The sequence below is a fragment of the Pseudophryne corroboree genome, chromosome 7 (assembly GCF_028390025.1).
Source record: "Pseudophryne corroboree isolate aPseCor3 chromosome 7, aPseCor3.hap2, whole genome shotgun sequence".
Taxonomy (NCBI): domain Eukaryota; kingdom Metazoa; phylum Chordata; class Amphibia; order Anura; family Myobatrachidae; genus Pseudophryne; species Pseudophryne corroboree.
This window is the reverse complement of record NC_086450.1, coordinates 349,633,692-349,655,734: the sequence shown is the minus strand read 5'-3', so window position 1 is coordinate 349,655,734 and position 22,043 is coordinate 349,633,692. Positions and strand designations below refer to the sequence as shown.

Sequence of the window (22,043 nt, the reverse complement as noted above, 5' to 3'; positions counted from 1 at the left end):
CACCAATGCACTGACTCCAGTGATTAGGGATGGCCATCGACCATCGATGTCGAATACTTTTACCATTGATGGGGGAGATCCAGATAGTTTCCCGCCATCGATGGTTCAGTGCTACCAATTTTTTCCCCCTGAAAGGGTCCGTGAATGGAGTTTAGGCCTGCCCCCTGACCCTTGCTTATTCTGTAGGGGCAAGGCGGACAGGAGGCGGGGCCATTTGACACTATTTCTTATCTTCTTACTAGATTTCTACTGTGTATTGCTTGGTGTTATATTGGACTTTTGATACATTATATCTTGAACATCTTCTAGGACTGTTTCAAATACAACTGACAGCTGCAGATGTCGATGCTGCATGTGAGAAAACAAAATTGTTACATTCAGATGTCAGAGTACAGATTCATGTCACATACTAGATGGAGAGTTCCAATCTTTTGGAATATTATGTTGGATTTATCCAGAGATTCTAGATATGTTTTTTTTTTTTAATGGAATCCCAGTGCTGAATGTGTAAGCGGTGAACAACAATCTGTATTTGTTATCATGCATATAATTTCTTCCACCCTTTGTGCTTGTTTATGGCAGCTGAAGAGTACAGATTTATGAAAACCAGTAACTAAAATTAGTATTCTCTGGTAGACAGTGACAAGCCTGAAATATTTTTTTTTTTTTTTTTAATGTTCAATAGCAGATTTTGGGGGAGATGTATTATGGCGATATGGATTGTGCCGCTATAGCACTTCCTGCTTCACCACATTACGGAGGCGAAGCAGTAAGAAACATTGACAAGATCTTGTCTGCGGAAACAGGGGAGCAAAAACTCCCACCTCCGGTGATCCCTGCCTGAGCACAGAGCGCATCAGCTTAGTGCTGATGCGCTGTGTCTCCCTGCCCGACCGGCTCCACTGTGCATGTGTGAGATCTCGCTATTCACAAGATCTCACCTGCAGCCACGGAGACAGCAGCCGCCACAGCTAGGGACAGCTCTGTCCCTGCTGTGGAGATTGGGCACCGACATCTGCAGCTGTCAAAACCGATAGCTGCAGGAGTTGGAACGGTCAGTGCTACTGACCATTCTTACATTGCCCTGCATATAAAATATAGCAGCGCCGATAATGACAGGGGCACATAGCGACCCTCTCACTGGGCACATACAGCCGTATTAATACATAAGGGGGAAGCGGTATCAGCGCACATACCACATACCGCTGATACCACTTCCCCTCGCCTCCATAATGCACTTTCATACATCTACCCCCTCATTCATAATAACAAAAGTTGAATTCTGCATAGTGAATAATTCTGCAACTGGTTGCTACTCGCTGTTGAAATGTAATGTGTGGATTAAGTAATAATAATTTATTTATATAGCACTTTTCTCCGGAAGGATACAAGGTGCTTTACAGAAATCATGAACATATTCCAGAGGTTTACATTTGTAGGAAATACAGAAATCAGTAAACATAATGGAGGGTTGATGCAGCGATTCTGGGTAATGAATTCTAAGGATTACTTTATTCTACCTACAAAGGTACCAGATGAGGCAGCCATCTTGGGCGTACTACATAGGTAGCACCAGGTGGACTAGGCAATGCCTGGAAAAGATGACACATTGGGGAAGCTACAGAATAGTAAAGCGAGATGCAAAATCATTAGATCCATGCATTGCCCATCCTGCCCACGAGCATTAGCGTTTCTATAATGGGTGCAATGTGTGCAGTGCACACGGGGCCCCTGGGTCCAGGGGGGACCCACACCACACATGCAGACAAACAGTGGAAGCTTCTCAAGGGGGGCCCACACCACACACATTGCACCCAAGTTTTATTACTTACCATTCTGGAGTCCCACGTTAGAGCTCCAGCCGTGGTAAAAACAACACGGGCAAAATGCCCGCCACAGTATGGAATTTAGTCTCCGAAACATATCGAGCATCATGTTTCCGGAGACCTGCGCATGTGCAGTAGACTCTGGCATAATGACAAAGTCTACATCGCCGTGAAGAGGAGGGGGCCCATCCAGTGTCTGCGCACAAGCCCAGTGGTGGGATTTAGTCGGTTCGCAACCATACATAATGTCAAGTATGGTTCTGAGAACCGTTTGCGGCCCCCGCCACCGATCCGATCTGCAGTTGAGCTCCCAGCTCCCCACTTTACAGCCATGGTGCCAGCGCCGCATCACAGGACAGCTGAGCGATGGCTGAGCTGTCCAGTAGCCTACGCACAGGAGCAGCCTGCGGCTCAGTCATTGGCTGGACGCACATTCGCGCAGGCTGCAGGGAAGAAGAATAAGGAGAACCTGTGTGATTCCAGTGGAGGTTGTGTGGCTGTGTGCAGCTTGGAGGAGATGGGGGAGCCAGCTCTCCTACTCCTGTAAGGCTAGCTGTAATGTTTGGTTTTTTTTTGCGCTGCTACTGTCAATCAAATTTAAATTGCTCTGGGTCGTGTGTGTGTGTGTGTATGTGTGTATATATATATATATATATATATGTATGTATGTATGTATGTATGTATGTATATACAGGGCCAGTTCTAGACCTTGTGGCGCCCAGGGCGAAAATTTCCGCTGGCGCCCCCCCTCAGGTAAAACAGGGTGAGGGCGCGCCGCAGGCGCGTGGCAAAAAATAGGGGCGTAGCTTCATGGGGTAGGGGTGTGGTCACAGTTATGCCCCCTGTAGCTGTGCCCTCAGTAGCTGTGCCCCCTGTGGCTGTGCCCCTAGTAGCTGTGCCCCCTGTAGCTGTGCCCCCTGTAGCGCTGATTACCTAAAAAAAAAAAAAACCATCCCTGCTCCTGCTTCCCGACCGCTGCTACGGTCCTCCGTCTCCATCCGCCGGCGCCGCTCCTCGGATCTTTGGGAGAGACGTCATGACGTCTCTCCCATACCACCGCACAGACACTAGAGGTCAATTATGGCCGCTCCCACAATGCCGTGCAGTGCGTGATGACATCATCATGCACGGCAGGCTGCGGAGGTATTTTATTATTTATTTTATTTATTACCAGTTATTTATATAGCGCACACATATTCCGCAGCGCTTTACAGAGAATATTTGCTCATTCACATCAGTCCCTGCCCCAGTAGAGCTTACAATCTATACTCACTATCACATGTACACACATTCACGCTAGGGTTAATTTTGTTGGGAGCCAATTAACCTACCTGTATATTTTTGGATTGTGGGAGGAAACCGGAGTACCCGGAGGAAACCCACACAAGTACGGGGAGAATATACAAACTCCACACAGTTAGGGCCATGGTGGGAATCGAACCCATGACCTCAGTGCTGTGAGGCAGTAATGCTAACCATTACACCATCCGTACTGCTCCACAGGTAGCATCTTGTTTCTCTTCGTGGCAAGATCCGCTACTGTGTGTGTATGTGTGTGTGTGTGTGTGTGTGTTTTCCACCCTCTGCTAGTCCCACTTTTCTGCTCCCTGCTAGTCCCACTTTTCTGCCCCCTGCTAGTCCCACGTTTCCACCCTCTGCTAGTCCCACTTTTCCGCCCTCTGCTTGTCCCACACTGCTATACTTAAAATGGTCATTAGGACATAGAACCTGTTGTTCATTTATTTGAATTCCACCACTGCACAGGCCCCCTGCTCTGTAAAAATGCCCCTGCCCACAAGAGTACCCGACGAGGCAGCACTACATATGTTACAATATGTGAGATAAGCAGTACATTAAACTAATGGGCCCTACACACTGGACGATGTTACTGAAAGATATGAACGATCTCGTTTATTAATGAATGAGATACCGTTCATATCTTTCAGTGTGGAGTCACCAGCGATGAACGATGCCCGGCCGCGCGCTCGTTCATCGTCGCCCGTCAGTTGTGCATGCAGGCCAATATGGACGATCTCGTCCATATTTGCCTGCACTGCTATGGAGCCGGGTGACGGGGGGAGTGAAGAAACTTCACTCCCCCCGCTGACAGGTCGCCCGTCGGCCGTATACGCCATCGGGCAGCTCGGCGGTGGATTGACAAATGTGTAGGGCCCATTAGACATTTGGGTAAATGAAAGTGCCTAATACAATAATTGGTTCAAACCCAGGGGCATGGGTATGCCCAGTACTGCCATAGCTTGTCCACTTATTGTAGTCAAATGTTTTTGCCCAGTAAAAGGGCCTTCAATGTGTGTTTAATGGATTGGTAAGGTAATAGTCTATTAAGCCTAAGGGGTTTATTTATGATGTGTCTGGTTGTAAAACCCGGCACTTCTGATTATGTTTATGTCCCATATTTAAAAGGGCAATGCTTTTACTATTTCATGCATAAACACGATCAGAAGCGTCGCCATTACAATCCAATGCTTCATAAAGAAACCACTGAGTCTTTAGGAGAGCGGCAGTGGAAAGTCAGGTGTGGTACATCATACTTCCTAGCAATGGGGGTGGGGGGGTTAAAATGTACAGTATAAAAGCATTGTTTTTCTCTCTTTCCTTTCAAGAGCCTGCCACCATTAAGGACTCTTATTTGTAGACTGGCGACAAGAATATAACCATGGCCCATTCAGAAAGTCTGTGTAAAGAGAAAATGCAGGACTTACAGAAGCAACTGAGCTCTGTCATGCACACCATCAATAACAACTCCAAGGTTAGTTCAAGCTCTTCTATAATTTGGCTAGGTAGTAAAACATTGACTGCTGATTGGTCGTTTCACTTCACACAACAATCAGAGACCATTTAAAGCACTGGAAATGAAGCTGTACTTAACGCAATGACTGCTCCCCGGGATCTGCTAGTTCAGGCAAGCAAATAAGATAAAAAGTTAGTTTCACCCTATAAGGGCAATTTCTTGCTTTTTCCCCCCCTTCTAAACAATTTTGTCATACATTTGTTGCTCACTTTATTCTTCCGAACCTATTTAGTTGTATGATGAATATTGGCGATTAACATGGTAGTAGTTAGTGCTATCATACTTCCCTATTACTAATCACTACAGTATAGGATACCGTGATTACAGGGGATGTAGTTAATATCCTGGCAGTCACCATCCCGATCAACGAAATACCGACAACTGCATCCCAACAGTCGCAGTGAAGGGTCCCGCAGCCGCCGGCATTACAATGAGTCACAATGAGTCATTGCATGCCGCTGTCAGAGTCCCAAACTCAACACAGCCACTGCCTGAACATGGAAGCCGGAAGGGAAACATTGCTGCAGCACCTCTAGTGCACCCCACACATCGACCATCCTGTGCACTTCCCACTGACCTGCTGTTTGGAGGCTTCCTGCTCAGCTGTGCTGGTGCTTTCTGTTGGCCCGGCACCTCACACTGGTCTCTGTTGCTGCTGCAGGCGGCTGCTCAGTGCATGTACAGGGTGAGTTTGCACCAATTAAAGCCTGCACAGCTTACAAAGGTGAGCCTGCACATTTTATAAGGGGAGTCTGCACATCTTACAAGGGGGAGCAAGCACATCTTAAATGGTGCACTACTGTGTGGTGTAAGGTGTATAAGGAGCTCTACTGTGTGACATAACATGTATAAGCAGCACTACTGTGTGGCTTAGCATGAATACGGAGCAGTACTGTGTGGTGTATGGTGCATAAGGAGAAATACTGTGCGGTGCAAGATGTTTAAAGAGCACTACTGTGTTACATGGTGTATGTAAGGAGCTCTACTGTGTGGCATAACATGAATAATAAGCACTACTGTGTGGCGTAATGTGTATAAAGAGCACTACTATGTGGCTTAGCATGAATAAGGAGCACTACTGTGGCGTAAGGTGTATAAGTAGCACTACTGTGTGGCGTAAGGTATGAAAGGAGCACTACTGTGTGGCGTAAGATGTATAAGGCGCACTACTGTGTGGCGTAAGATGTATAAGAAGCACTACTGTGGGGCGTAAGATGTATAAGGAGCACTACTGTGTAGCGTAAGATGTATAAGGAGCACTACTGTGGGGTGTAAGATGTATAAGGAGCACTACTGTGGGGTGTAAGATGTATAAGGAGCACTAATGTGTGGCGTAAGATGTATAAGGAGCAGTACTGTGTGACGTAAGATGTATAAGGAACACTACTGTGGGGCGTAAGATGTATAAGGAGCACTACTGTGTGGCGTAAGATGTATAAGGAGCACTACTGTGTGGCGTAAGATGTATAAGGAGCAGTATTGTGTGGCGTAAGATGTATAAGGAGCACTACTGTGTGGTGTAAGATGTATAAGAAGCACTACTGTGGAGCGTAAGATGTATAAGGAGCAGTACTGTGTGGCGTAAGATGTATAAGGAGCACTACTGTGTGGTGTAATATGTATAAGAAGCACTACTGTGGAGCGTAAGATGTATAAGGAGCAGTACTGTGTGGCGTAAGATGTATAAGAAGCATTACTGTGTAGCGTAAGATGTATAAGGAGCACTAATGTGTGGCGTAAGATGTATAAGGAGCAGTACTGTGTGGCGTAAGATGTATAAGGAGCAGTACTGTGTGGCGTAAGATGTATAAGGAGCACTACTGTGTGACGTAAGATGTATAAGGAGCAGTACTGTGTGGCGTAACATGTATAAGGAGCACTACTGTGTGGCGTAAGATGTATAAGGAGCACTACTGTGTGGTGTAAGATGTATAAGAAGCTCTACTGTGTGGCGTAAGATGTATAAGGAGCAGTACTGTGTGGTGATAGATGTATAAGAAGCACTACTGTGTGGCGTAAGATGTATAAGGAGCAGTACTGTGTGGCGTAAGATGTATAAGGAGCACTATTGTGTGACGTAAGATATATAAGGAGCACTACTGTGTGGCGTAAGATGTATAAGTAGCACTACTGTGGGGCGTAAGATGTATAAGGAGCAGCACTGTGTGGCGTAAGATGTATAAGGAGCACTACTGTGTGGCGTAAGATGTATAAGGAGCACTACTGTGTGGCGTAAGATGTATAAGGAGCAGTACTGTGTGGCGTAAGATGTATAAGGAGCACTACTGTGTGGCGTAAGATGTATAAGTAGCACTACTGTGGGGCGTAAGATGTATAAGGAGCAGCACTGTGTGGCGTAAGATGTATAAGGAGCACTACTGTGTGGCGTAAGATGTATAAGGAGCACTAATGTGTGGCGTAAGATGTATAAGGAGCAGTACTGTGTGGCGTAAGATGTATAAGGAGCACTACTGTGTGGCGTAAGATGTATAAGGAGCACTACTGTGTGGCGTAAGATGTATAAGAAGCACTACTGTGGAGCGTAAGATGTATAAGGAGCACTAATGTGTAACGTAAGATGTATAAGGAGCAGTACTGTGTGGCGTAAGATGTATAAGGAGCACTACTGTGTGACGTAAGATGTATAAGGAGCAGTACTGTGTGGCGTAACATGTATAAGGAGCACTACTGTGTGGCGTAAGATGTATAAGGAGCACTACTGTGTGGTGTAAGATGTATAAGAAGCTCTACTGTGTGGCGTAAGATGTATAAGGAGCAGTACTGTGTGGTGATAGATGTATAAGAAGCACTACTGTGTGGCGTAAGATGTATAAGGAGCAGTACTGTGTGGCGTAAGATGTATAAGGAGCACTATTGTGTGACGTAAGATATATAAGGAGCACTACTGTGTGGCGTAAGATGTATAAGTAGCACTACTGTGGGGCGTAAGATGTATAAGGAGCAGCACTGTGTGGCGTAAGATGTATAAGGAGCACTACTGTGTGGCGTAAGATGTATAAGGAGCACTAATGTGTGGCGTAAGATGTATAAGGAGCAGTACTGTGTGGCGTAAGATGTATAAGGAGCACTACTGTGTGGCGTAAGATGTATAAGGAGCACTACTGTGTGGCGTAAGATGTATAAGAAGCACTACTGTGGAGCGTAAGATGTATAAGGAGCACTAATGTGTAGCGTAAGATGTATAAGGAGCAGTACTGTGTGGCGTAAGATGTATAAGGAGCACTACTGTGTGGCGTAAGATGTATAAGGAGCACTACTGTGTGGTGTAAGATGTATAAGAAGCACTACTGTGTGGCGTAAGATGTTTAAGGAGCACTAATGTGTGGCGTAAGATGTATAAGGAGCACTACTGTGTGGCGTAAGATGTTTAAGGAGCACTACTGTGTGGCGTAAGATGTATAAGGAGCACTACTGTGTGGCGTAAGATGTATAAGGAGCAGTACTGTGTGGCGTAAGATGTATAAGAAGCACTACTGTGTGGCGTAAGATGTATAAGGAGCACTAATGTGTGGCGTAAGATGTATAAGGAGCACTACTGTGTGGCGTAAGATGTATAAGGAGCAGTACTGTGTGGCGTAAGATGTATAAGGAGCACTACTGTGTGGCGTAAGATGTATAAGGAGCACTACTGTGTGGCGTGAGATGTATAAGGAGCAGTACTGTGTGGCGTAAGATGTATAAGGAGCACTACTGTGTGGCGTAAGATGTATAAGGAGCAGTACTGTGTGGCGTAAGATGTATAAGGAGCACTACTGTGTGGCGTAAGATGTATAAGGAGCACTAATGTGTGGCGTAAGATGTATAAGGAGCACTACTGTGTGGCGTAAGATGTATAAGGAGCACTACTGTGTGGCGTGAGATGTATAAGGAGCAGTACTGTGTGGCGTAAGATGTATAAGGAGCACTACTGTGTGGCGTAAGATGTATAAGGAGCACTACTGTGTGGCGTGAGATGTATAAGGAGCAGTACTGTGTGGCGTAAGATGTATAAGGAGCACTACTGTGTGGCGTAAGATGTATAAGGAGCAGTACTGTGTGGCGTAAGATGTATAAGGAGCACTACTGTGTGGCGTAAGATGTATAAGGAGCACTACTGTGTGGCGTAAGATGTATAAGGAGCACTACTGTGTGGCGTAAGATGTATAAGGAGCACTAATGTGTGGCGTAAGATGTATAAGGAGCACTACTGTGTGGCGTAAGATGTATAAGGAGCACTACTGTGTGGCGTAAGATGTATAAGGAGCAGTACTGTGTGGTGATAGATGTATAAGGAGCACTACTGTGTGGCGTGAGATGTATAAGGAGCACTACTGTGTGGCGTGAGATGTATAAGGAGCACTACTGTGTGGCGTAAGATGTATAAGGAGCACTACTGTGTGGCGTAAGATGTATAAGGAGCAGTACTGTGTGGCGTAAGATGTATAAGGAGCACTACTGTGTGGCGTGAGATGTATAAGGAGCAGTACTGTGTGGCGTAAGATGTATAAGGAGCACTACTGTGTGGCGTAAGATGTATAAGGAGCACTACTGTGTGGCGTAAGATGTATAAGGAGCACTACTGTGTGGCGTAAGATGTATAAGGAGCAGTACTGTGTGGCGTAAGATGTATAAGGAGCACTACTGTGTGGTGTAAGATGTATAAGAAGCACTACTGTGGGGCGTAAGATGTATAAGGAGCAGTACTGTGTGGCGTAAGATGTATAAGGAGCACTACTGTGTGGCGTAAGATGTATAAGGAGCACTACTGTGTGGTGTAAGATGTATAAGGAGCACTACTGTGTGACGTAAGATGTATAAGGAGCAGTACTGTGTGGCGTAAGATGTATAAGGAGCACTACTGTGTGGCGTAAGATGTATAAGGAGCACTACTGTGTGGCGTAAGATGTATAAGGAGCAGTACTGTGTGGCGTAAGATGTATAAGGAGCACTACTGTGTGGCGTAAGATGTATAAGGAGCACTACTGTGTGGCGTGAGATGTATAAGGAGCAGTACTGTGTGGCGTAAGATGTATAAGGAGCACTACTGTGTGGCGTAAGATGTATAAGGAGCACTACTGTGTGGCGTGAGATGTATAAGGAGCAGTACTGTGTGGCGTAAGATGTATAAGGAGCACTACTGTGTGGCGTAAGATGTATAAGGAGCAGTACTGTGTGGCGTAAGATGTATAAGGAGCACTACTGTGTGGCGTGAGATGTATAAGGAGCAGTACTGTGTGGCGTAAGATGTATAAGGAGCACTACTGTGTGGCGTAAGATGTATAAGGAGCACTACTGTGTGGCGTAAGATGTATAAGGAGCAGTACTGTGTGGCGTAAGATGTATAAGGAGCACTACTGTGTGGTGTAAGATGTATAAGGATCAGTACTGTGTGGCGTAAGATGTATGAGGAGCACTACTGTGTGGCTTAAGATGTATAAGGAGCACTACTGTGTGGCGTAAGATGTATAAGGAGCACTACTGTGTGGTGTAAGATGTATAAGGAGCACTACTGTGTGGTGTAAGATGTATAAGAAGCACTACTGTGGGGCGTAAGATGTATAAGGAGCAGTACTGTGTGGCGTAAGATGTATAAGGAGCACTACTGTGTGGCGTAAGATGTATAAGGAGCACTACTGTGTGGTGTAAGATGTATAAGGAGCACTACTGTGTGACGTAAGATGTATAAGGAGCAGTACTGTGTGGCGTAAGATGTATAAGGAGCACTACTGTGTGGCGTAAGATGTATAAGGAGCACTACTGTGTGGTGTAAGATGTATAAGGAGCACTACTGTGTGGCGTAAGATGTATAAGGAGCAGTACTGTGTGGCGTAAGATGTATAAGGAGCACTACTGTGTGGCGTAAGATGTATAAGGAGCAGTACTGTGTGGCGTGAGATGTATAAGGAGCAGTACTGTGTGGCGTGAGATGTATAAGGAGCACTACTGTGTGGCGTAAGATGTATAAGGAGCAGTACTGTGTGGCGTAAGATGTATAAGGAGCACTACTGTGGGGCGTAAGATGTATAAGGAGCAGTACTGTGTGGCGTAAGATGTATAAGGAGCACTACTGTGTGGCGTAAGATGTATAAGGAGCACTACTGTGTGGCGTAAGATGTATAAGGAGCACTACTGTGTGGCGTAAGATGTATAAGGAGCACTAATGTGTGGCGTAAGATGTATAAGGAGCACTAATGTGTGGCGTAAGATGTATAAGGAGCACTACTGTGGGGTGTAAGATGTATAAGGAGCACTACTGTGGGGCGTAAGATGTATAAGGAGCAGTACTGTGTGGCGTAAGATGTATAAGGAGCAGTACTGTGTGGTGTAAGATGTATAAGGAGCAGTACTGTGGGGCGTAAGATGTATAAGGAGCACTACTGTGTAGCGTAAGATGTATAAGGAGCACTACTGAGTGGCGTAAGATGTATAAGGAGCAGTACTGTGTGGCGTAAGATGTATAAGGAGCACTAATGTGTGGCGTAAGATGTATAAGGAGCACTATTGTGTGGCGTAAGATGTATAAGGAGCACTATTGTGTGGCGTAAGATGTATAAGGAGCACTACTGTGTGGCGTAAGATGTATAAGGAGCACTACTGTGTGGCGTAAGATGTATAAGGAGCACTACTGTGTGGTGTAAGATGTATAAGAAGCACTACTGTGGGGCGTAAGATGTATAAGGAGCACTACTGTGTAACGTAAGATGTATAAGGAGCACTACTGTGTGGCGTAAGATGTATAAGGAGCAGTACTGTGTGGCGTAAGATGTATAAGGAGCAGTACTGTGTGGCGTAAGATGTATAAGGAGCAGTACTGTGTGGCGTAAGATGTATAAGGAGCACTAATGTGTGGTGTAAGATGTTTAAGGAGCACTACTGTGTGGCGTAAGATGTATAAGGAGCACTACTGTGTGGTGTAAGATGTATAAGAAGCACTACTGTGGGGCGTAAGATGTATAAGGAGCACTACTGTGTAACGTAAGATGTATAAGGAGCACTACTGTGTGGCGTAAGATGTATAAGGAGCAGTACTGTGTGGCGTAAGATGTATAAGGAGCAGTACTGTGTGGCGTAAGATGTATAAGGAGCACTACTGTGGGGCGTAAGATGTATAAGGAGCACTACTGTGGGGCGTAAGATGTATAAGGAGCACTACTGTTTGACGTAAGGTTTATATCAGGGATGTGCGGTAAAGTAAATTGCTCAGGAGGCTACTTCCAGAGCCAGACACTGTATGTACACACAATATATGAGCCCAAGGGTGCATGTGGGCATTATACACAGGTGCAGAAGTATATACTGATGGATATTTGTGAGTTTTGATCACAGATGTGCGGAAAAGATAGGCAGGAAAGGCACTGGGATCACATGGAAGAAAAGAACGTAATGTACACATGCATAAAGTTGACACAGATTAAAAAAAAATTGGGGATATGCATGATGAACACAATATATTTTTATGTATTGGATATTGACTATTCTCAAAGCTAAATAAATGTACGTGTGGTGAAAAAGGCCGGAGCTGATTTATAATATGATTAAAAAAATAACTTGTTTATCAGAAAAGTAAAGTATTTACATTCAACAAATGAAAATGTGTTAAATATATCATGTAAACTTCTAGTTTTATAATGAATGCCTTACTTTAGGCCCTGGTTATTTAGGGCTTTGAAAGTCAGTAAGCTAATCTTGAAATAGATTCGCCATCTTACAGGCAGCCAGTGGAGGAAGTTGAGAATGGGTGTTACGTGGCTGGAATGGGGCTGGTTGGTTAATATCCTGGCAGCTGCATTTTGTACCAGATGTAAGCAGTGCAGTTCATTTGCTGGGAGACCAAGGTAGAGGTCATGGGTGTGGTTCGTTTTATCGACAGTATCTAGGTCGACAATGTTTAGGTCGATAGTCACTAGGTCGACATGGATGGAAGGTCGACAGGGTTTCTAGGTCGACATGTGCTTTGTCGACAAGACCTTTAGACCAAAGGTCGACATGAGGATTTTTTTTTTTGTGTCGTTTTCTTCGTAAAGTGACCGGGATCCCAAATTAGTGCACCGCGTCCCCTCGCATGGCTCGCTTCGCTCGCCATGCTTCGGGCATGGTGCCTTCGCTCCGCTACAACTTCGCTCGGCACACTTTACCGTTCCAATCGTAGTCCACGTGGATCGTTAAGTATGAAAAAATCCAAAAAAAGAAAAAAAAATTGAAAAACTCATGTCGACCTTTAGACCTGTCGACCTAGCACATGTCGACCTTCCATCCATGTCGACCTAGTGACTGTCGACCTATAGTGGTCGACCTAAACATTGTCGACCTAGACACTGTCGATCTTCAGACCGGATCCCAGAGGTCATAGCAGAAGTCTAACCGAGATGATACAAATGCATGTATGACTTTTGGCAGATCCTCTAATACCCCTTTCAGACTGACAAAAATTTCCCGGGTTATTACACATGAACGCGCATCAACCCGGGAATTGGCTCAGTATGAAAGAATACTGAAAGAATATCCCGGGACGAGCGTCCAGGCATTTCATCCCAGGTCTCGCCCAGGGTTGAATCCGGGATCGTCCCGTAATGCGCGCAGTGTGAACGGGTATGCCGGGTCTAGGCGACCCGGCACCCGTTCTCTGCATAGGAGTAGACGGTGCTATCTCCAAGCACAGCCTCCGGTAGCATCAGCGGTGACGTCACCAACCCGGCAGCATGCCAGGTTGGGCCGCAAGTCTGAAGGGGTCTCAAGCCGGGTCACACCTGGGAAGCACCCATGTACACATTCCCGGTTGCGACCTGGCTATTGTCAGTCTGAAAGGGGTATTAGGGAATTAAGTGCTTGATTCTGGCAATTCCTCAGATGGAAGAATGAGGATTTGATTGTAGCTGATACCTAATTTTTAAGTGTCAAGCCACCATCCAGGATAACGCCAAGATTCTGCACATGATCGGTGTTATGTAACTCTGAACCTCCAAGTGTAAGTCCAGCTAATTGGCTATCCTGCAGTCTTGTTAATTGATGTTGAGGTCCTATCATAAGGACATCTGTTTTATCAGGATTTCTCTATCGTCCTAAGTGGATGCTGGGGTTCCTGAAAGGACCATGGGGGAATAGCGGCTCCGCAGGAGACAGGGCACAAAAGTAAAGCTTTTACAGGTCAGGTGGTGTGTACTGGCTCCTCCCCCTATGACCCTCCTCCAGACTCCAGTTAGATTTTGTGCCCGGCCGAGAAGGGTGCAATTCTAGGTGGCTCTCATAAAGAGCTGCTTAGAGAGTTTAGCTTAGGTTTTTTATTTTACAGTGATTCCTGCTGGCAACAGGATCACTGCAATGAGGGACAGAGGGGAGAAGAAGTGAACTCACCTGCGTGCAGGATGGATTGGCTTCTTGGCTACTGGACATGAAGCTCCAGAGGGACGATCACAGGTACAGCCTGGATGGTCACCGGAGCCACGCCGCCGGCCCCCTCACAGATGCTGAAGCAAGAAGAGGTCCAGAATCGGCGGCTGAAGACTCCTGCAGTCTTCTTAAGGTAGCGCACAGCACTGCAGCTGTGCGCCATTTTCCTCTCAGCACACTTCACACGGCAGTCACTGAGGGTGCAGGGCGCTGGGGGGGGGCGCCCTGGGAGGCAAATGAAAACCTTTAAAAAGGCTAAAAATACCTCACATATAGCCCCAGAGGCTATATGGAGATATTTACCCCTGCCTAAATGTACTAAATAGCGGGAGACGAGCCCGCCGAAAAAGGGGCGGGGCCTATCTCCTCAGCACACGGCGCCATTTTCTGTCACAGCTCCGCTGGTCAGGAAGGCTCCCAGGTCTCTCCCCTGCACTGCACTACAGAAACAGGGTATAACAGAGAGGGGGGGCAGAATAAATGGCAATATATTAATATAAAAGCAGCTATAAGGGAGCACTTAATCATAAGGCTATCCCTGTCATATATAGCGCTTTTTGGTGTGTGCTGGCAGACTCTCCCTCTGTCTCCCCAAAGGGCTAGTGGGTCCTGTCTTCGTATAGAGCATTCCCTGTGTGTCTGCTGTGTGTCGGTACGTGTGTGTCGACATGTATGAGGACGTTATTGGTGTGGAGGCGGAGCAATTGCCAAATATGAGGATGTCACCTCCTAGGGGGTCGACACCAGAATGGATGCCTTTATTTGTGGAATTACGGGATAGCGTCAACTCGCTTAAGCAGTCGTTTGCCGACATGAGGCGGCCGGACACTCAATTAGTGTCTGTCCAGGCGCCTCAAACACCGTCAGGGGCTGTAAAACGTCCCTTGCCTCAGTCGGTCGACACAGACCCAGACACAGGCACTGATTCCGGTGGTGAAGGTGACGAATCAACCGTATTTTCCAGTAGGGCCACACGTTATATGATTTTGGCAATAAAGGAGATGTTACATTTAGCTGATACTACAGGTACCACTAAACAGGGTATTATGTGGGGTGTGAAAAAACTACCAGTAGTTTTTACCGAATCAGAAGAATTAAATGACGTGTGTGATGAAGCGTGGGGTGCCCCGATAAAAAACTGCTAATTTCAAAGAAGTTATTGGCTTTATACCCTTTCCCGCCAGAGGTTAGGGAGCGCTGGGAAACACCTCCTAGGGTGGACAACGCGCTAACACGCTTATCAAAACAAGTGGCGTTACCCTCTCCTGAGACGGACGCACTTAAAGATCCATCGGATAGGAGGATGGAAAATATCCAAAAAGGTATATACACACATGCAGGTGTTATACTACGACCAGCTATTGCGACTGCCTGGATGTGCAGTGCTGGGGTAGTTTGGTCAGAGTCCCTGATCAAAAATATTGATACCCTGGACAGGGACAATATTTTACTGTCGTTAGAACAAATAAAGGATGCATTTCTTTATATGCGTGATGCACAGAGAGATATCTGCACACTGGCATCACGGGTAAGTGCTATGTCCATTTCGGCCAGAAGAGCTTTATGGACACGACAGTGGACAGGCGATGCGTAGAGGAGTTATTTGAGGTCGGTCTATCGGATTTGGTGGCCACGGCTACGGCCGGGAAATCCACCTTTCTACCTCAAGTCACTCCCCAACAGAAAAAGGCACCGACCTTTCAACCGCAGCCCTTTCGTTCCTTTAAAAATAAGAGAGCAAAGGGCTATTCATATCTGCCACGAGGCAGAGGACGAGGGAAGAGACAGCAACAGGCAGCTCCTTCCCAGGAACAGAAGCCCTCCCCGGCTTCTACAAAAGCCTCAGCATGACGCTGGGGCTTCGCAAGCGGACTCGGGGGCGGTAGGCGGTCGTCTCAAAAATTACAGCGCGCAGTGGGCTCACTCGCAGGTAAATCCCTGGATCCTGCAGATAATATCTCAGGGGTACAGGTTGAAATTAGAGACAGAGCCACCTCGCCGTTTCCTGAAGTCTGCTTTACCAACGTCCCCCTCAGAAAGGGAGACGGTTTTGGAAGCCATTCACAAGCTGTATTCTCAGCAGGTGATAGTCAAGGTACCTCTTCTACAACAAGGGAAGGGGTATTATTCCACTCTATTTGTGGTACCGAAGCCGGATGGCTCGGTAAGGCCTATTCTAAATCTGAAGTCCTTGAACCTATACATAAAGAAGTTCAAGTTCAAGATGGAGTCACTCAGAGCAGTGATAGCGAACCTGGAAGAAGGGGACTTTATGGTATCCTTGGACATCAAGGATGCGTATCTCCACGTTCCAATTACCCCTCACACCAGGGGTACCTCAGGTTCGTTGTACAAAACTGTCACTATCAGTTTCAGACGCTGCCGTTTGGTTTGTCCACGGCACCTCGGGTCTTTACAAAGGTAATGGCCGAGATAATATTTCTTCTTCGAAGAAAAGGCGTATTAATTATCCCATACTTGGACGATCTCCTAATAAGGGCAAGGTCCAGAGAACAGCTAGAGATGGGTTTAGCACTATCTCAAGAGGTGCTAAAGCAGCACGGATGGATTCTGAATATTCCAAAATCCCAATTAATGCCGACAACTCGTCTGCTGTTCCTGGGGATGATTCTGGACACAGTTCAGAAAAAGGTTTTTCTTCCCGAAGAAAAAGCCAAGGAGTTATCTGACCTGGTCAGGAACCTCCTAAAACCAGGAAAGGTGTCTGTACATCAATGCACAAGAGTCCTGGGAAAAAATGGTAGCTTCTTACGAAGCAATCCCTTTCGGCAGATTCCATGCAAAGGGATCTGTTGGACAAATGGTCAGGGTCGCATCTTCAGATGCACCTGCGGATAACCCTGTCGCCGAGGACAAGGGTATCCCTTCTGTGGTGGTTGCAGGAGGCTCATCTATTGGAGGGCCGCAGATTCGGCATACAGGATTGGATCCTGGTGACCACGGATGCCAGCCTGAGAGGCTGGGGAGCAGTCACACAGGGAAGAAATTTCCAGGGAGTGTGGTCGAGCCTGAAAAAGTCTCTTCACATAAGCATTCTGGAACTAAGAGCAATCTACAATGCTCTAAGCCAGGCGGAACCTCTGCTTCAAGGAAGACCGGTGTTGATCCAGTCGGACAACATCACGGCAGTCGCCCATGTAAACAGACAGGGCGGCACAAGAAGCAGGAGGGCAAGTGGCAGAAGCTGCCAGGATCCTTCGCTGGGCGGAGAATCACGTGATAGCACTGTCAGCAGTATTCATCCCGGGCGTGGACAACTGGGAAGCAGACTTCCTCAGCAGACACGACCTTCACCCGGGAGAGTGGGGACTTCATCCAGAAGTTTTCCACATGCTATTAAACCGTTGGGTAAAACCAATGGTGGACATGATGGCGTCTCGCCTCAACAAAACACTGGACAGGTATTGCGCCAGGTCAAGAGATCCGCAGGCAATAGCTGTGGACGCGCTGGTAACACCTTGGGTGTACCAGTCGGTATATGTGTTTCCTCCTCTGCCTCTCATACCAAAGGTATTGAGGATTATACGGCAAAGAGGAGTAAGACTAGTGGCTCCGGATTGGCCAAGAAGGACTTGGTACCCGGAACTTCAAGAGATGGTCACGGACGATCCGTGGCCTCTACTTCTGAGAAGGGACCTGCTTCAGCAGGGTCCTTGTCTTTTTCAAGACTTACCGCGGCTGCGTTTGACGGCATGGCGTTGAATGCCAGATCCTAAAAGGAAAAGGCATTCCAGAAGAAGTCATTCCTACCTTGATAAAGGCAAGGAAGGAAGTCACCGCGAAGCATTATCGCCGTATTTGGCGAAAATATGTTGCGTGGTGCGAGCAGCGGAGTGCTCCGATGGAGGAATTTCAACTGGGTCGTTTTCCTACATTTCCTGCAATCAGGATTGTCTATGGGTCTCAAATTGGGATCTATTAAGGTTCAAATTTCGGCCCTATCAATATTCTTCCACAAAGAATTGGCCTCAGTCCCTGAGGTCCAGATTTTTATCAAAGGAGTACTGCATATACAGCCTCCTGTGGTGCCTAAGGTGGCACCGTGGGATCTAAATGTAGTTTTAGATTTCCTCAAATCCAATTGGTTTGAACCACTAAAGAATGTGGATTTGAAATATCTCACATGGAAAGTGACTATGTTACTGGCCCTGGCTTCGGCCGGGAGAGTATCTGAACTGGCGGCTTTGTCTTATAAAAGCCCTTATTTAATTTTCCATTCGACATAGGGCAGAGCTGCGGACGCGTCCGCATTTTCTCCCTAAGGTGGTATCAGCGTTTCACCTGAACCAGCCTATTGTAGTGCCTGCGGCTACAGACGACTTGAAGGACTCCAAGTTGTTGGACGTTGTCAGAGCCTTAAAAATATACATTTAAAGGACGGCTGGAGTCAGAAAATCTGACTCGCTGTTTATACTGTATGCACCCAACAAGTTGGGTGCACCTGCTTCTAAGCAGTCGATTGCTCGTTGGTTTTGTAACAAAATTCAACTTGTACATTCTGTGGCAGGCCTGCCACAGCCTAAATCTGTTAAGGCCCATTCCGCAAGGAAGGTGGGCTCATCTTGGGCGGCTGCCCGAGGGGTCTCGGCATTACAACTCTGCCGAGCAGCTACGTGGTCAGGGGAGAACACGTTTGTAAATTTTTACAAATTTGATACCCTGGCAAAGGAGGACCTGGAGTTCTCTCATTCGGTGCTGCAGAGTCATCCGCACTCTCCCGCCCGTTTGGGAGCTTTGGTATAATCCCCATGGTCCTTTCAGGAACCCCAGCATCCACTTAGGACGATAGAGAAAATAAGAATTTACTTACCGATAATTCTATTTCTCGGAGTCCGTAGTGGATGCTGGGCGCCCATCCCAAGTGCGGATTATCTGCAATACTTGTACATAGTTATTGTTAACTAATTCGGGTTATTGTTTAGGAAGCCATCTTTCAGAGGCTCCTCTGTTATCATACTGTTAACTGGGTTTAGATCACAAGTTGTACGGTGTGATTGGTGTGGCTGGTATGAGTCTTACCCGGGATTCAAAATCCTCCCTTATTGTGTACGCTCGTCCGGGCACAGTACCTAACTGGAGTCTGGAGGAGGGTCATAGGGGGAGGAGCCAGTACACACCACCTGACCTGTAAAAGCTTTACTTTTGTGCCCTGTCTCCTGCGGAGCCGCTATTCCCCCATGGTCCTTTCAGGAACCCCAGCATCCACTACGGACTCCGAGAAATAGAATTATCGGTAAGTAAATTCTTATTTTAGTCACAGCCAGCTGGCACTCATCCATTCCTGGACCTCCACTAAATAGCCATTTAGGGTGGTTGTTGTTGTATTCTCAGTACCCAGCGCAAAGGACAGGTACAGTTGTGCATCATCTGAATAACAGTGGTAGTCCAGGCCATGATGTCTGATTATTTCACCCAGTGGTAGCATCTATACTGCAAAAAGAATATGGGGTTATTATAGAACCTTGAGGAACACCACATGGCAGTGCAACTGGTGATGATGAGTACACTCCAGATGAAACTCTCTGTGACCTGCCAGTGAGAAATGGATTAAACCAGCTAAGGACTGTGCCTTTCAGTCCAAGGATATTTTTCAGGTGCTCAGTTAAAACCCCATGGTCCATGGTATGAAATGATTGAACAGTCACCTCTGTCTCTTGCTCTCAGAAGACATACCAGGGCTGATTTAGAGCTATGCCTTCTCCTGAATCCTGACTGGCATGGATCATAAATATGGAATATAGGTACTGGCGCCGGCTGTAGTTCAAAGAAAATTAACTATACCAATATAGATTAAAAAATCTTAAGTTTAATTTCTACACATTCATAAAAATAAAGGAAAAATATTACTTATTCCTCAATAGTAAAATACAATCAAGTGCAAATGACTATATATATAGGAACCACAGTATCACCCTTTAAAAATGTATCGTCCACAGTCCCTGGCTAGGACATTTGCCCACAGCTGTTTCACAAGTTCAATTGAATAAGGTTGATTACCAGACTCTTTTTCCAAATGGAAGTTCCCTAGGTATCCGTATTGCAATGGAAACCAGATAGCAGATGGGTGTGAGTCCGGATCTTTAAATCCCTTGTGTGCAAAATTAGGGCTGATGGATGCATGAAAGTCCAAATATCGCCAGGAGGTGGATGGGGGTGCTGGTACTTGTGGTCCTTTAGATAAAAAGCTCAACGCGTTTCACTGGTCTTATGGGTGCCAGCTTTACTCAGCATATGCTCCTGAGGAAGCTGGCACCCATAAGACCAGTGAAACGCGTTGAGCTTTTTATCTAAAGGACCACAAGTACCAGCACCCCCATCCACCTCCTGGCGATATTTGGACTTTCATGCATCCATCAGCCCTAATTTTGCACACAAGGGATTTAAAGATCCGGACTCACACCCATCTGCTATCTGGTTTCCATTGCAATACGGATACCTAGGGAACTTCCATTTGGATAAAGAGTCTGGTAATCAACCTTATTCAATTGAACTTGTGAAACAGCTGTGGGCAAATGTCCTAGCCAGGGACTGTGGACGATACATTTTTAAAGGGTGATACTGTGGTTCCTATATATATATATATATATATATATAGTCATTTGCACTTGATTGTATTTTACTATTGAGGAATAAGTAATATTTTTCCTTTATTTTTATGAATGTGTAGAAATTAAATTTAAGATTTTTTAATCTATATTGGTATAGTTAATTTTCTTTGAACTACAGCCGGCGCCAGTACCTATATTACTTTTTTTGCTCATTCTTATAAGGGAATTGACCATCCCTGTACAGGCTGCCGTTGACAGCGCACTCCATTTGTATCTTTGCCATGGATCATAAATATCATGGGTTGTCAGGCAGGTTTCCAACTCAATTACAACAACTTTCTCAATAACCTTTACTAGAAAAGCAAGGTTTTATACCGGTCTGTAGTTGTGATCAAAATTCGTTTTTTTTTTAAGAAGAGGTCTAACAATTGCTTCCTTCAGTGGTTCAAGAAAAATGCCTTTCTGCAAAGAACATTGAACTATTTTTGAAAATACAGGGCCAATTATGTCCATGCACCCTATTAGAAGCTTGGCTGAAGCAGGGTCTGGATCACAGGTAGTGGGATGCAACATCCAGGCAATTTCAGCAATGTCTTTTACATCCATTGGGTCAAAGCTGGTCCATGAAGACGTGTGGCTTACATTGTCAGGCTTGGAAGTTTGGCACTCCTTTGATGGCACTGTTTAGATTCCAGCCCGGATGTAGGATACTTTATCTGCAAAGAAGTTTGTGAACTCGTTACATCTTGACTGGGAGAGGTCCTCAGCAGGCTGCTGGCTTTTAGTGCATCTCCACTGTATGGAAATGCTGAGCTGTCCTATTTGCTGCCGTGATCTTGTTTGACAGGAACTCTGTTTTATTACGGGTGATTGTGGATTGACATTCTTATTATGCTTGATTTGTTTTAACTTATACTCTACCAGGTTAGTTTTCTTTCAAGTCTACGACCCTTTTTCTTGAGCTCATTAACACTGTTGTCAAACCAAGGCGCTCGATGGTGTGGTTTGCGAGGTCATATACGCACAGGGCCGAAAATATCATGTGCAGCCATCACATCCCTATTGTAGTAACTGACTAGGGAACAAGGACCTTCACAGGCACCCAATATAAAAGAAAGATCCAGATTTGTTGCAATATTTGCTGGGCAGTCATACCCCTCCTTGGACGATACCTAGTCAACTCCATGGGCAAAGATCTAATTTGAGGGGTTGCATCTAAGAACCAAATTGAGTAGTGGTCTTACCATGTGACTGGGTTTATTTTTAGGCCAGGGAGTTCTGATTTAATCTGAAAGACAAGATGAAGCGTATGACCACTTTATGTGTGGCAAAGGGAAAGGCTTGCGTGAAGCCCAGAGCATTCATTGTGAACAGGAGTTCTTGGCCAAGTCATGAGAGCTCATTATCAACCCATGCATTGAATCCCCAAGGATCAGCCATCTTTGATGC

The 22,043-nt window shown here is 46.0% G+C and overlaps 1 protein-coding gene across 2 annotated transcripts in view; it reads left to right on the top strand.

Annotated features, from left to right (window-relative positions):
• Window positions 1-22,043, top strand: part of LDAF1 (lipid droplet assembly factor 1) — a 202,104-nt gene that overhangs the window by 28,677 nt on the left and 151,384 nt on the right. Inside the window, exon 2 of one of the 2 annotated variants that reach the window (XR_010182083.1) lies at window positions 4,451-4,596. Coding sequence is in view for 1 of the 2 variants with exons in the window: in XM_063934422.1 (XP_063790492.1) it covers window positions 4,504-4,596 (93 nt within the window). In the remaining variant the exon portion in view is untranslated. The remainder of the gene's footprint in view (window positions 1-4,450; window positions 4,597-22,043) is intronic. The other variant, XM_063934422.1, reaches the window with a different exon arrangement.